The 12,886-nt window shown below is 41.4% G+C and overlaps 2 protein-coding genes across 2 annotated transcripts in view; one reads left to right on the forward strand and one right to left on the reverse strand.

Moving 5' to 3' along the window:
* COL4A4 (collagen type IV alpha 4 chain) overlaps window positions 1–9,236 on the reverse strand; it is a 163,432-nt gene extending 154,196 nt beyond the window's left edge. Inside the window, exon 1 of the mRNA XM_003821828.5 lies at window positions 8,772–9,236. The gene's annotated coding sequence lies outside the window, so the exon portion shown is untranslated. The remainder of the gene's footprint in view (window positions 1–8,771) is intronic.
* Window positions 9,237–9,373: 137 nt separating this feature from the next.
* Window positions 9,374–12,886, forward strand: part of COL4A3 (collagen type IV alpha 3 chain) — a 148,659-nt gene continuing 145,146 nt past the window's right edge. Inside the window, exon 1 of the mRNA XM_003821829.5 lies at window positions 9,374–9,579. Within this exon, the coding sequence (XP_003821877.2) occupies window positions 9,493–9,579 (87 nt within the window). The 5' untranslated portion in view covers window positions 9,374–9,492. The remainder of the gene's footprint in view (window positions 9,580–12,886) is intronic.

Raw genomic sequence — 12,886 nt, forward strand, 5'->3', positions numbered from 1 at the left:
GAGTCCTCAGTTGACACTGGAGTTGAGTTTGCTAGTGCAATTGGACCAGATCTCAGTTCACCCACCATCTGGCAATATAGGCTTTTATTATCATTTTCCCCTTGAGGTCTCCTCCCAATATCAACAGAAAATTTGACAGCAACCTTATGGTCACTTCTCAGAACCACAAGAAGGTAACACATGTTCCAAAATTATACAACTGACTTTCCAAATCAGAGGAGCCCTTTGCCTCCAAGTTAAGAATGACATCTTGATTCAGAGTATTGTCAAGTCTCTTGCCAAAACCACTAATCCCCCACATTTGTTTTGCTTTATGATTTTCCCCATAAGTAGGGCTGGAGACTCTATCTGAATTCTCTGGACCTTTCAGACCTCCTGGAATTGGCTTGGGCGTGAACTCCAGCGGTAATACTCAACAATTCCACTAGGCAGGGTCCACTCCCAAAAACAATGTGAGGCTAGCATCTGCCTTCGATGACTTCTCACCTCTGCTGCCACTGCCCCTACATGGAAACCATCTGCCTCCCTCCATTGCTATCTCTGTGCTCATGGTTAGTGAATAAAAGTAGAGCTTTGAAATTAAGAAGATTTGTGTTCAGATCTTGATGACTCCCATCATATAAGTAATTAATTATGCAACTAAAAATTACACTTCGCCATGTAATCCTCAGCAAGTTTGTAGCCCCTGTGAACACTTGATTTCTCAGTGTGTAAATTAATACCTAACAGACTTAAATGAGTAGGACTTGGTGCCTACCGCAATGCCTGGCATGTAGGAGCAGCTCAACAAATGTTTCTTTCCTTCCTTTCTAATCTGCCATGGAGAAAAAAAAAAAAAAGAGCTCACAATATAATGGGAAAAAGCAATAAACATAAAAACCCGGCTGGGCATGGTGGCTCACACCTGCAATCCCAGCACTTTGGGGTGCCAAGGTGGATGGATCACTTGAGCCCAGGAGTTTGAGACCAGCCTGGGCAACATGATGAAACCACATCTCTACAAAAAAAAAAAAAATTTAGCCAGCTGGGTTGCACGTGCCTGTAGTCTCAGCTACGTGGGAGTCTGAGGTGGAAGAATCACTTGAGCCTAGGAGGCAGAGGTTGCGTGAGTGGAGATCAGGCCACTGCAGCCAACCTAGGTGACACAGTGAAACCCCGTCAAAAAAAAAAAAAAAAAGTGAAAACCAGGGCACACCAGGCAGACCCCAGGAAGCAGACAAGACTTGATTTAGGAAGGAAGGAAGATCTGGGGAAATGGAAAAAAAAAAAAAAAGGAATAAGCTATGACAGTACCTTATAAAGTATCTTTTAAATATCAGGAGAGAAAAATTACAAGGGATAAATTTTTCAGTTAGTTAGAAGGAGATATACAGAAGGACAATTCTAGTTAGAATCACAGTCAGCATAAATTCACTCTGAGAATAAAAGACTGGAAAAAGATACACCACACAAACAGTCAGCATAGGAAACCTATAATGGATATATTAACAGCACACAAAAAAGACTTCAGGATAGGCAGCGACCCTTGATAATGATTTAAAAATTAATATTGCAGGAAGCTATAAATATTAATATATGTGCTTAACAACAGAACTTCAAATTAGATGAAGGAAAAACTGCAAAATTGAAGGAAAACATAGACAAATCCTAAAATATAGTTGGGAACTAATAATCTTCTCTTGGTTATTGATAGAACAAAGTATAATACCAGTTAAGACACAGAAGATCTGAACAACACTATCAACCATCTTTACTTAATTTAATACATACTAGGACACTATACCAAGCCATAATAGTATATATTCTTTTCAAATGGACATGGCATATCCACCAAGATAGATCATATGCTGGATCATAAAACAAGTTTCAACACATTTCAAAAGACTGAAATCTCGCAGAGAATTACACTAGAATTCAATGGTAAGCCATCTAGGAAAGTCCCAAATATTTGGAAATTAAACAGCACACTTCCAAATAACCCATGAGTCAAGGAAGAAATCAGAAAATGTTTTGAGCTGAATGATAATAAAAACACAACATATCAAAATTTATAGGATGCAACTAACCCAGTGCAGAAAAGGATCTTCTAGGTATAAAATTTCCTATTAGAAAAGAAAAAAATCAAGAATCAATTACCTAAGCTTCTATCTTAGAAAACTAGGAAAAGAACAAATTAAACCTGAAGCAAAATGAAGAAAATAATAAATATTAAAGAGGAAATTAACAAAGGAGAAAGTATTCAAACAGTAGAGAAAAATCAATGAAACCCAACGTTAGTAGTTGGTTCTGTATACAACTGATAAACCTGAAAACTTGGGAATATTAAAAATGACAATATGACAGTATTAAATGACAAAGGGGATTAAAAAGATAGAGAATCTTCTTATAATTATATGTCAATAAATTTAACAATGTAGAGGAAATAAATAATTTTGTGAAAGACATCAATTATCAAAACTGACATAAGAAACAATAGAAAATTTAAATGGCCCTATAGCAATTAAATTTATAATTAATGAATTTTGTAAGTAAAAACCTTCCCCAAAGAAAACTTCAGGGCTAGTTGGCTTTACTAGTGAATTCTATCAAACATTTAATGAAAAAATAATACCAGTTTTTTAATATACTCTTTCTGAATATAGAAAAAAAAGAGAATGCTGGCCAACTTATTTTATGAGGCTAGCATTATTCAGATACCAAAACTGACAAAGATATTACAGGAAAACTACAGAACAATATATCTTGTGAATATAAGCATGACTCTCCTTAACATAATATTAACAAATAAAATCCATATATATGTAAATGCAAATGACCTAGAATAGCCTAAGCAATTTTTATAAAAAGCAACAAAGTTGAAGGACTTACACTAGTCTTGCTAAAAAACTACAGTCATAAGAATGATGGTAAATGAATAGACATGTAGATAAATGGAACCAAAAGACTCAAACACGATGATCAATTGATTTTTCACAAAGGTGCCATGGCAATCATGGCAATTTAGTGGGGGGAAAAGTCTTTTCAACAACTGGTGCCACAACAACCGGATATTCACATGGAAAAAAAATTTAATGAATCCTTATCTCATACCATACCCAGAAATTTACTTAAAAGAGATCATTGAGGTAAAAGTAACAATACTACACAAGAAGAAAACATAGGAGAAAATTTCTGCAATTTTGGCATAGGTATAGAGTTCTCAGGTAACAAGAAAAGCACAAATCACAAAAGAAAAAAATTATAAATTATATTCCATCAAAATAAAAACTTTTGCTTCTTAAAAATAATAAGAAAATGAAAAGACAATTCTCAGAATGGAAGAAAATACTCACAATACTTGTATCTAACATTGATCTTGTATCCACAATATATAAATAACTCTTACTATTCAACAATAAGAAGATAAAAAGCCAAATTTTAAGTGGAAAAAAGATTTGAATAGGCACTTCACAAAAGAAGCTACATGAATGTTCAAAAAGTACATTAAAAGATATTCAACGTCGTTAGTTATTGGAGAAATGCAAACCACTCTGGGATACCTCTGTATAAACATTAGGATGGCTAAAATTAAAAAATTAACAGCAAAATAAATATATGGAACAACTGGAACTCCTATGCATTGTATTCTACCTTGCATTGAGAAGGTAGAATAAAACCACTTTGGAAAACTATTTCTTTTATAATTAAATGTACATCTACCATATGACCCAACCATTTCATTCCTAGGTATTTACTTGAGAGAAATGAAAATGCATGCCCACAAAAAGACTTGTAGAAAAATATTCATAGTAGCTTGATTTGTAGTAGCCCCAAACTAGAAACAATCCAAATGCCCAAAAATAGGTAAATGGATTTTTTTTCAAAGTGTGATCTCCACACAATGGACTACTACTCAGCAACAGAAAATAACAAACTCCTAATCTACACAACATGGATGAATCTGAATATTGCTATGCAGAGTCAGAGAAGCCAGATGTAAGACAGTATATACGGTGTAATTCCGTCAACACAAAATTCTAGAAAATGCCAACGAAAATGAAGTCTACAGTGACAGAAAGCAGATCAGTAGTGGTCTGAGGATGGGGTGTGGAAAGAGGGATGGATAGCAAAGAGACAGAAAGAAACTTCTGGGAGTGATAGAAAAGTACTGCAGCTTGATGGGCAGTGGTGGTTTCACAGGGTGGATGCATCGGCAAAACTTTTTTAATTCCATGCTTTAAGTGGATGCAATTTATGGAACATAGATTATACCTCAAGAAATGTACTTTTTAAATTCCCTAATGATATGGTTTGACTTTGTGTCCCCACTTAAATCTCATCTTGAATTGTAATCCCATAATCCCCATGTGTCATGGGAGGGACCCAGTGGGAGGTAATTGAATCATGGGGGTGGTTTCCCACATGCTATTCTCATGATACTGAGTGAGTTCTCATGAGATCTGATGGTTTTACAAGGGGCTTCCCCCTTTGCTCAGCACTCATTCTCTCTCCTGCTGCCCTGTGAAGAGGTGCCTTCCACCATGATTGTAAGTTTCCTGAGGCCTCCCCAGCCATGCAGAATTGTGAGTCAATTAAGCCTCTTTTCTTTATAAATTACCCAGTCTCAGGTGATTCTTCATGGCAGTATGAGAACAGACTAATACACTTAACAAATAATCTCTGAACATTCCCTCAAAGGCTTTGTAATATAGAACAATAAATCACCACATATTATTTCTGTGCTATATAATAAAGTTCTGGACAAAGGTGTTCACAGGGACCGTGCTCTTTAATCCTTGACCTAGATCTTAAAGCACAGGTAGTTGTAGAAGACAGACCAAGAAGGAGGTCCCTGTGGGCAGAGGCAATAGTAAATACGAAGGTGTGAGGTGAGGAAGTCTGTATAGTGAACCAGAGAAATCATAAAAAGCTTGGGATGACACAAGAGATAAAACAAAAAAGTTGACTTGAGACCACACTATTCTATTCCAAGAAATGTGAAATTAGTTGTGAAGTTAAAGGGGAACTTCTGGAAGCTTTTAAACAAACAAGTGGCACGATGTGTGTGATGAGTATTACTGACATTTGCCACTTGTTTCCCACTCTTTCCAGGCATGTGGTAGATTTCATTTCCCTGCCCCTTACAGAATAAAGCATGATCACATGATCCACCTAGCCAGTGAAATGTGAGTAGAAGTAGCCTGTGTCACATCTAGGAGGAAGGTTGAAGGGTAGTTTTACTTTAGCACGTTCTCTTCCCCTTCTGAGGTGATTAGAGAAGATGTTGAGAGGGAATTTCCAGGAGGTCCCTGAGTGGCTACAATAAACAGAGGACCCCCATCCCATTCCCACCTCCCCATGTCCTGTGATGAATATGTAGTAGAAATGATGAGAAAACTTCCATAATGATAAGCCTCTGGACTGGGGGGATTGTTTGTAACTGCCTCTAAAGTCACCTGTCCTTGCTAGCATAATTTGCAATTTTAATTGGTAACTCTGATAATTACATAGAAGATGAGTTTCAGAGTAGAAAGCCTGCAGGACAGAAAACTAGCTAGATAGCTACCATAATCCACAGATGATAGTGCAAGGCAGGAGCCACGAACTTAGAGAAGCAGAGGAGTCGTCCAGAGATGCAATGGCAAGAAATGACATGAGTTGGTAATCACTCAGATTCTAAAAGCACCCAAGAGCCTAATTGTTTCAGAGGTGTGGAAAAGAGAAAGTTCTTAAAAGGAAAAGGATGGCTAAGAGGGGAGATGAAATGAAACAAGATTAATGAAGCAGCTGTGGGCAGCATAAGAGGTGTATCTTGTATCTCATTAAAAGCAGAGGCACGTCCCTCTACAATGAAGGCTAGAGGTAGATGATGAACTTAGGAAGAAACCAGACTAAGTGTGAATGCTGGGTGAATTTGACAAGTCATTCAACTTCATTTGTGCTTTCATTAATTCATTCAGGAAACAGTAACAGCCTCATTCATTCATTCAACATCAGTAAAGAACACAAAAATGGCCCCTGCCCTAATGGGGCTTACATTGAAATGTAGTGAAGCAGACACAACTATTTAAACATTGTGTAGAAAACGGACATGATACTGTGAAAACAAATTACATAGGACTTGTCAAAGACAATAACCACTCATTTTGTTTAAAACTCCTACATGGCATCAAAGTAAAAAAATAGAGACCTCTGTGTCCTTTGAATGTACGAAAAGAACCATCCTCCTTTCCTCTTGCTGTTTTACATTTAAAGAACCAACTGTGAAAAATCAACTCTCTTGACCCAAAGACAATTTTTTTTAACAATCAAGCCTTCCAGTTAATTAACACCACCTGTTTATGTTTGACAGGTGAGCCTGTCAAACATTGTTCTAAAGGTGGCAGGTGGGGAATGGGTGGTTAAATGTGGCTTTTAGATAAGCAGCTTCTCAGAGTTTTAAGTACCAGGTGCATACGAATCACCTGGAGATCTTGGTGAATGTGGGATCTGATTCAGTGGATCCAGACTGAGACCAGAGACTCTACATTTCCAGCAAGCTCCCAGGGAGGCCAATGCTGCTGGTCCCAAGGGATGCCAAGGCAAGGTTCTAGAGGCCTTGGAAGTGTATTAACCTCAAGGAAGTTCATAGGCTATGCTTGCCTCCCGCCGTTTTAGTACTGAGCTCAGAAGAGCATCTCTACCACATGCCACCATTTCTCATCAGGGCCACCTATTTTCCTTTGTACAAAAAAAAAGAATCAAATTTCACTATGTGACTATTGCGTGAAGATTCTGCATAAAGGGTTTTTGCTAGCTTATTAAATTCCAACAACTCCCTGAGGTGGGTATGGTGAGTATGTCTATTTTATAGAAGGAAGACTCCAGCCCAGAGAGGTTAGGTCACACTAGTAAGTATGGAAAGGATTCAAAACTCCAGAGTCTACTCCAGAGGTCAAGCTCTCCAGCATTGTCTCTTTCTTGCTGTATTTACATCACAAGTTTCTTTCCAGCTCTGTATCTGCAACAGAAATGACTTGCAGTTGACTGCTACTTCCTGTTCCAAAACTGATAAAACCAAGTCTAGTCCTCCAACAAAATGACTTGGTTTCAGGAAAAGGCAATTAAAATTCAAATTGAGGAATCTTCTGGAATTTGGCAAAGAGAAGAAGCATTTAACATTAGCATTGAGTTTTTTGTTTGTACTTTTTAAAATGAAATACTGTCAGTTTGTGAAAGATAATCATGTGACTCTCAGAACTCTTGGACACTGTCACTTCATCAACAGAACACCTGCCGTTTCATTCCACAAGAGTGGCAGAAATTTCCAGAAGAACCTTCCCTACCAATGGAAAGAAGCTACTGCACACCACACAGCAACATCTGCGATATGGTCATAAATTCCGCAGTGTTCCCAAGTTGTAATGAAGAGTTTAATATATGTGCTTTTTATTATTCTACTAAGAATATATCCTAATTCAACATGTGCGTGACATTTTCACATGTTCGTGAAAACAGCTCTCATACTTGATTGTGCATGGGAATGTACAGGAAATTTTAAAACAGCTAGAGAGTCTGATAAAATTGGCTTGGAGTGGTCTGGGTAGCAACATTGTTTTATCCTCCCAAAGATTCTAATGCACAACGATAGTTGAGAATCCCTGGCATAAAAGACAGAAAGAAGACTGTAAGATTCATGCTATAGTCAAAATAAAAAGAACGGGAGGAGTGTCTTCATTCACTGTTAGGGTTTTGCCTACCTGCATGGCTACAAAGGTCTAAGATACCAATAGATCCCAAATTTAACTGCAAGCAAGTGGTTCCCTAAAATCATGACCAACTGCATGATCATACTTGGTGTCTGAAACCAATTGCAGCAAATATCAGCAACACTGTTCCAAAGCAAAGATTCTTAACCTGAGGATGGAATTCAGGTGATCTGTATAGGAAACTCACATAGGAAAATAAGTTGCATCTTTACTTTTAGTAACATGTCACAGAAGTTCAACATGTCCTTCCCTTATGAGCACAGGCAACAGAGCACAGTAGTATTGGCAGTTCTTGATAATTTGCACCCACCGGTATTTTCATGTCACATTTCAGTCTGGGCTATTATCTCAAAATACCATTTGCAGTCATCACTACTTTGACATTACTGTTGCTTAATCAGCCTGCTGTTAAATCAAGCTATTTAATGCGATACTGACGATGCACCTGTGTTAGTTACTATATCACGACTTGAGGACTTCCATAATTGCATTCCAATAAAACTGATTCTGATTTAATTGTATTTTATGCATTTCACAGCATTCTTCTGAGAAAGAGTCTAATTGCTTTACCAGAGCCAGTGTGGTCCGTAGCACAGGAAACGGCGAGAGCCGGCTGGAGGACGGTGCCCTGGCACATTTGCATCGCAGGCCACCCCCAGGAAGAGCGCACCCTGACCAGAGCTGAGTCTTGTTTTGCCCTGCATTTCCGCAGATAAGATTTGGCCTGAAAAGCAGTTCAACTCAGCGGAGAATAAGATGGGCTTTCTCTTTCTCCTCAGCTGCCTCTTTCTCTTGGCATTTTGGAGTGCCCCGACTGCCAGGCCGGTAACTCGAGCCTCCAAATTAATCAAAACACACAGCACCCAGTTAAAGCCCAGGCAGACAAGCCCAGGAGCCAGACGCGCTCTCCTCTGGTGACCCCCGGGCCACAACTCCCCAGCTGGGCCCGCCACCACCCCTTGAATGCCACGCTCCCTCCACTGCCCCTCCCAGGCAGGTGCCGGGGCCCCGGGACAGCGGTTGCCCCACCTATGGGCGCCTTACCTGTGGGGACGCCCGCAGCGCCAGGAGCTGCCGCCTTGCCACCCCACGGGACGCGCACCTCCAGCCCCAATCCACCCGCGCCCCGCTGCCTCTTCGCGGCGCTCTCGCAGCCAAGCCCGGCGGCCGCAAGTTGGAGGCGGGCTGGAGGCGGGGAACGCGGACCGCCGCGGGCGCGGGGAACAAGCGGGGCCTCCCGAGTGCAGACGCCCGGCGCGCCTCCCGCTTAATCTGGGCAGGGCCGCTGGCCACTCCCTCCACCCTGCGCAGCCACCTCCCCACCGCGCAGCCATCTCCCCACCGCACACCCCCAAACTCCCCACCTCCGACCGCACCCCACTTCCCCGCCTGGGCCCCCGGACCTTGGGAGCATCACCTCCTTAACCCCTTACCCTGGATCCGCGCCCACCTGCCCCTCAGGCGCCCAGCCCTTTCTCGCCTCCTGGGCACGATGCCCGGGTAGAAGGGACACTGCCTGGTAAGTTGGGAGGGAGGGGGGTATGAGGGCGGGACCTGAGCCACGTATTCCCTCCCTTGAAGCCACAACCAAAAAGCCTGGGTGGGGAGGGACGAACCGCGCGACCGAGCCCTACAAAACCCGCCCCGGCCGAGTGGCGAGGCGAGCTTTCCAGCCGGGCTCCCAGAGCCGCGCTGCGCAGGAGACGCGGTGGCCTGAGAGCCTGAGGGTCCCCGGACTCGCCCAGGCTCTGAGCGTGCGCCCACCATGAGCGCCCGGACCGCCCCCGGGCCGCAGGTGCTCCTGCTGCCGCTCCTGCTGGTGCTCCTGGCGGCGGCGCCCGTAGCCAGCAAGGTGAGTGGGGGCTGCGCGACCCCCACCCCCGCACTTCCATCCCTCCTCCACGCGTCCGGGGGACACGCGGGCCCCACCCGCAGCGGCGCGGTAGTGGAGCGGCTGCCGGGCTAGTGGCGAGGCTGAGGGCTTCACGCAGGTCCCGGGACAGGCAGCGAGCGGAAGGGAGCAAGCGGGGATGCCCCGGAACAGGTGGAATGCGCGGGGCTGGGGGAAGAGGCGAGGAGGGGGCTTGTCCAGTGCCTAGGAGTCAGGGATGGCGGGGACAGGCCTCCAGAGGTCAGTAAATTAAAAAATAGACACATAGATAATCGCCAGGGATGATACGTGAGAACACCGGATGTGGAGATGCACGGTGTCACGCTGGTGAATCAAATCAAGCAGCTTGGCCCAGCGCACAGAGGGCTGGCAGGAGACACCTGCAGGGAGTCCCAGCCGCCACTTCCTAGCTGGGACGTCACACTAAACCCTGACCTCTCTGGGGCTCAGTTTCTTCCTTGCAAAACTTGCCCTCCAGTTTTCCTTTGCTATTGTTGGGAAAAGCAAATGCTATCACTGAAAAATTAAGAGCACCTTAGAAATCGAAATCAGGTTAGAATCATTTAAGCAATCTGACACTTTGATTTGATTTTTGACTTGGAATTTGAGTGAAACTGGATTTATTTAAATCCATCCCATATTTCTTATTCTTTGCCATTAAATAGAAATTGATTGTCCTCAAAACGATTGTGCCTCCTAGAGTTGACTCACTTGATTTTACCTTGTGAAAGTAAACTTTAACTTTTCAGATACTTGTTATTTTTACACTTTAAAAAGTTGATTTGGGTGATAACGTGGCATAGGAAATTTCATTTCCAAGGATGAGCAGATGTTTTTACAAATGTTATCATCGAGATTATGATTGGAAATTAACGGTCACGTAAATATTTATATATGTTATATGAAAAGAATTTTAGAACCTATGGTCACATATAGGTTCTATATGTTTTTCCTATTTAAATTAAATGAAGACATTGCAGACATTATAGGTGAAACTAAAGCCCTCTCTGACACCCCCTTACCTCTCCCCATTTCCTTGTCTTCCAAGAGGTGTCCACTTTCACCACTTTCATATTTCATGTAGTTTTCCAAACATTGTCCATGAATTTACACACACACATATGAACCCACAAACATATATGTATGTTTTTGTTGGCCTTTTAACATAAATGATACTGTGCTGTATTCCTTTGCAACCTGTAGACCAGTCCATGTCAGTATTTAAGATCCTCCTGTTTTTCTTTTTGCTTTGTTGCATAGTATTTCACAATATGCCAAAGTTAATTGAACCATTTCCCTATCAGTTTACATTTAGATTATTCACTGTTTCACATTCTAAAGGACATTTGTAATCCGTGTAATCTGTTTGTGTAGCTGGTTCTAACAAAAATGCACTTTGCATACATTAGGAATTCCCAGCCCAGGTATTTAAATGCTACTAGGCATGATAGATAAAACTCAGTGGGGATTATCTACCAGCTTTAACCAGGACAAATAAATCCAAAAAAGCAAAATCCTAAAGGAAATGTATGTTGTGGGGAAGCCTGGAGAAGAGATCCAGAGCAGGGTTTGCACATGTTTCTGAATTTAGAAGAACAGGAATGAGATTGGGAAGGGGTGGAAGAATTGTACTTATGTAAGGATCAGCCTGAAAAAGTAATGCTTGGGGACCATGCAAACTCTAGTTATACCATTTTCAATTCTGTTGTTACATTCCTTTGTTATTTTTACATGTAAACTTTTCTGTTTTGAGTTTGGCCAAATCTTGGTGACTTCTTGCTGAAATTAATCCATTTGTATTGTTTTTCTCATCACCTGAAGTAAGTCTTTCATTAACAAGTTTTCAGGATTATCATTTCCAGTGTACCTGCTGGGTTAGAGAGAAAATATGCCAGTAAAATAATGAAATGTGCCTTCATCTTGTAGAAAAAGGAATCACAACGTTCACTGATAATCGGGCAATGTGCACCAACATGGCTCCCTTCACAGAGAAACTCTGCTGTTGGGCAAGGCTGCTGACCACTCTGAGCCTCAGTTTTCTCATGTGTAAAATGAGAGTTGAAACCCCAGTGGGGCCAGCAGGTGAAGTAAGGAGTAAGGCAATGGGGTAAGAGAGACTCTTCAGAGCCTAGTTGTTAGCATGCTAGAATTCAAGCCCAATTGTGCCAGCATCACTTCAAGAGAGAAGTTGGGAATCCAGTTTTTATTAGAAACTTCTCAAATTCTAAATATTAGCAACTAAGCCAAAACTTTACAAAAACATAGTGTGGGCCAAACAATGTATAAGTGAGAGCTAAATGTAACTTTGGAGCCATTATATTTTATTATTTTTGTTCTACTCCAGTTAAGGATGTGTTTCGCTCTAATTTATTCAGTTTTACTTTAGCATTTCTCAAAACAGGGAAATAGCAGCGGTGTTGACTCTACATGCTAAGTTTGTTTAGACGGGGTGGAACTGTCCACCCACACAATTTGGACTGATGTGCCGAGAATTAAATACCTCTGCTACTTTGCACAGGCATCCAGTTCCAGGCTGGCTGCCCAGCGCATCCCCAGGTTTTATAGCTGTCAGGGCCCAGCTCACCCACTTGAAATAGGGCGGCACTTTGTTGTTGTCTCAGGCAATAGACCTGGGAGTGGAGGTATAGAAAGCCCCTTCTTTGATTTCTGGATAAGGTGATGTTCGCACATTAAGATATCATGGTTTATCCTTCTTCTTGCCTTAGCATTCCAGACAGGGCAGCAATATGAGAAGCAAATGTCAAAACGTGAAAAACACCTACATTTGGGGAGGATGCCTTCTCACCCGGCTTCATTTTCAAATTTAAGCACTTTCAGTTAAATTAGAAAACAAAAAGTAATGGAACAGACACCAACTTATCTATCCCTGAGATTAAGCAAGTATTAATATACTTTGACTTGTTTGTTCTCAGATTTCTACCTTTAGGAAAAAAAAAATCTGAATACAGAAAGTCATACACACATTCTTTACTCCCTCTTCCATCCCAAAAAGTTTATGTATGTAATTTCCCTGCACAGTTTTGTGTGTGTGTGTCTGTTCTCCGTAAAAAAAAAATTATTGTTTTGTGGTCTTTCATATGTGATAAATAGTTTCACATTACACGTATCTATTGGAGCTTGCTTTTTATCACTCCATATTATGTTTTTGGATTTTATCCATGTTGGTACATATAGATATGATGTATTTGTAGTAATAGCTGCTGCATAGTATCTAGTTATATAAAGTATGATTCATTTTTCCATCTCC

This window comes from Pan paniscus, chromosome 13 (assembly GCF_029289425.2).
Source record: "Pan paniscus chromosome 13, NHGRI_mPanPan1-v2.0_pri, whole genome shotgun sequence".
Lineage (NCBI taxonomy): Eukaryota > Metazoa > Chordata > Mammalia > Primates > Hominidae > Pan > Pan paniscus.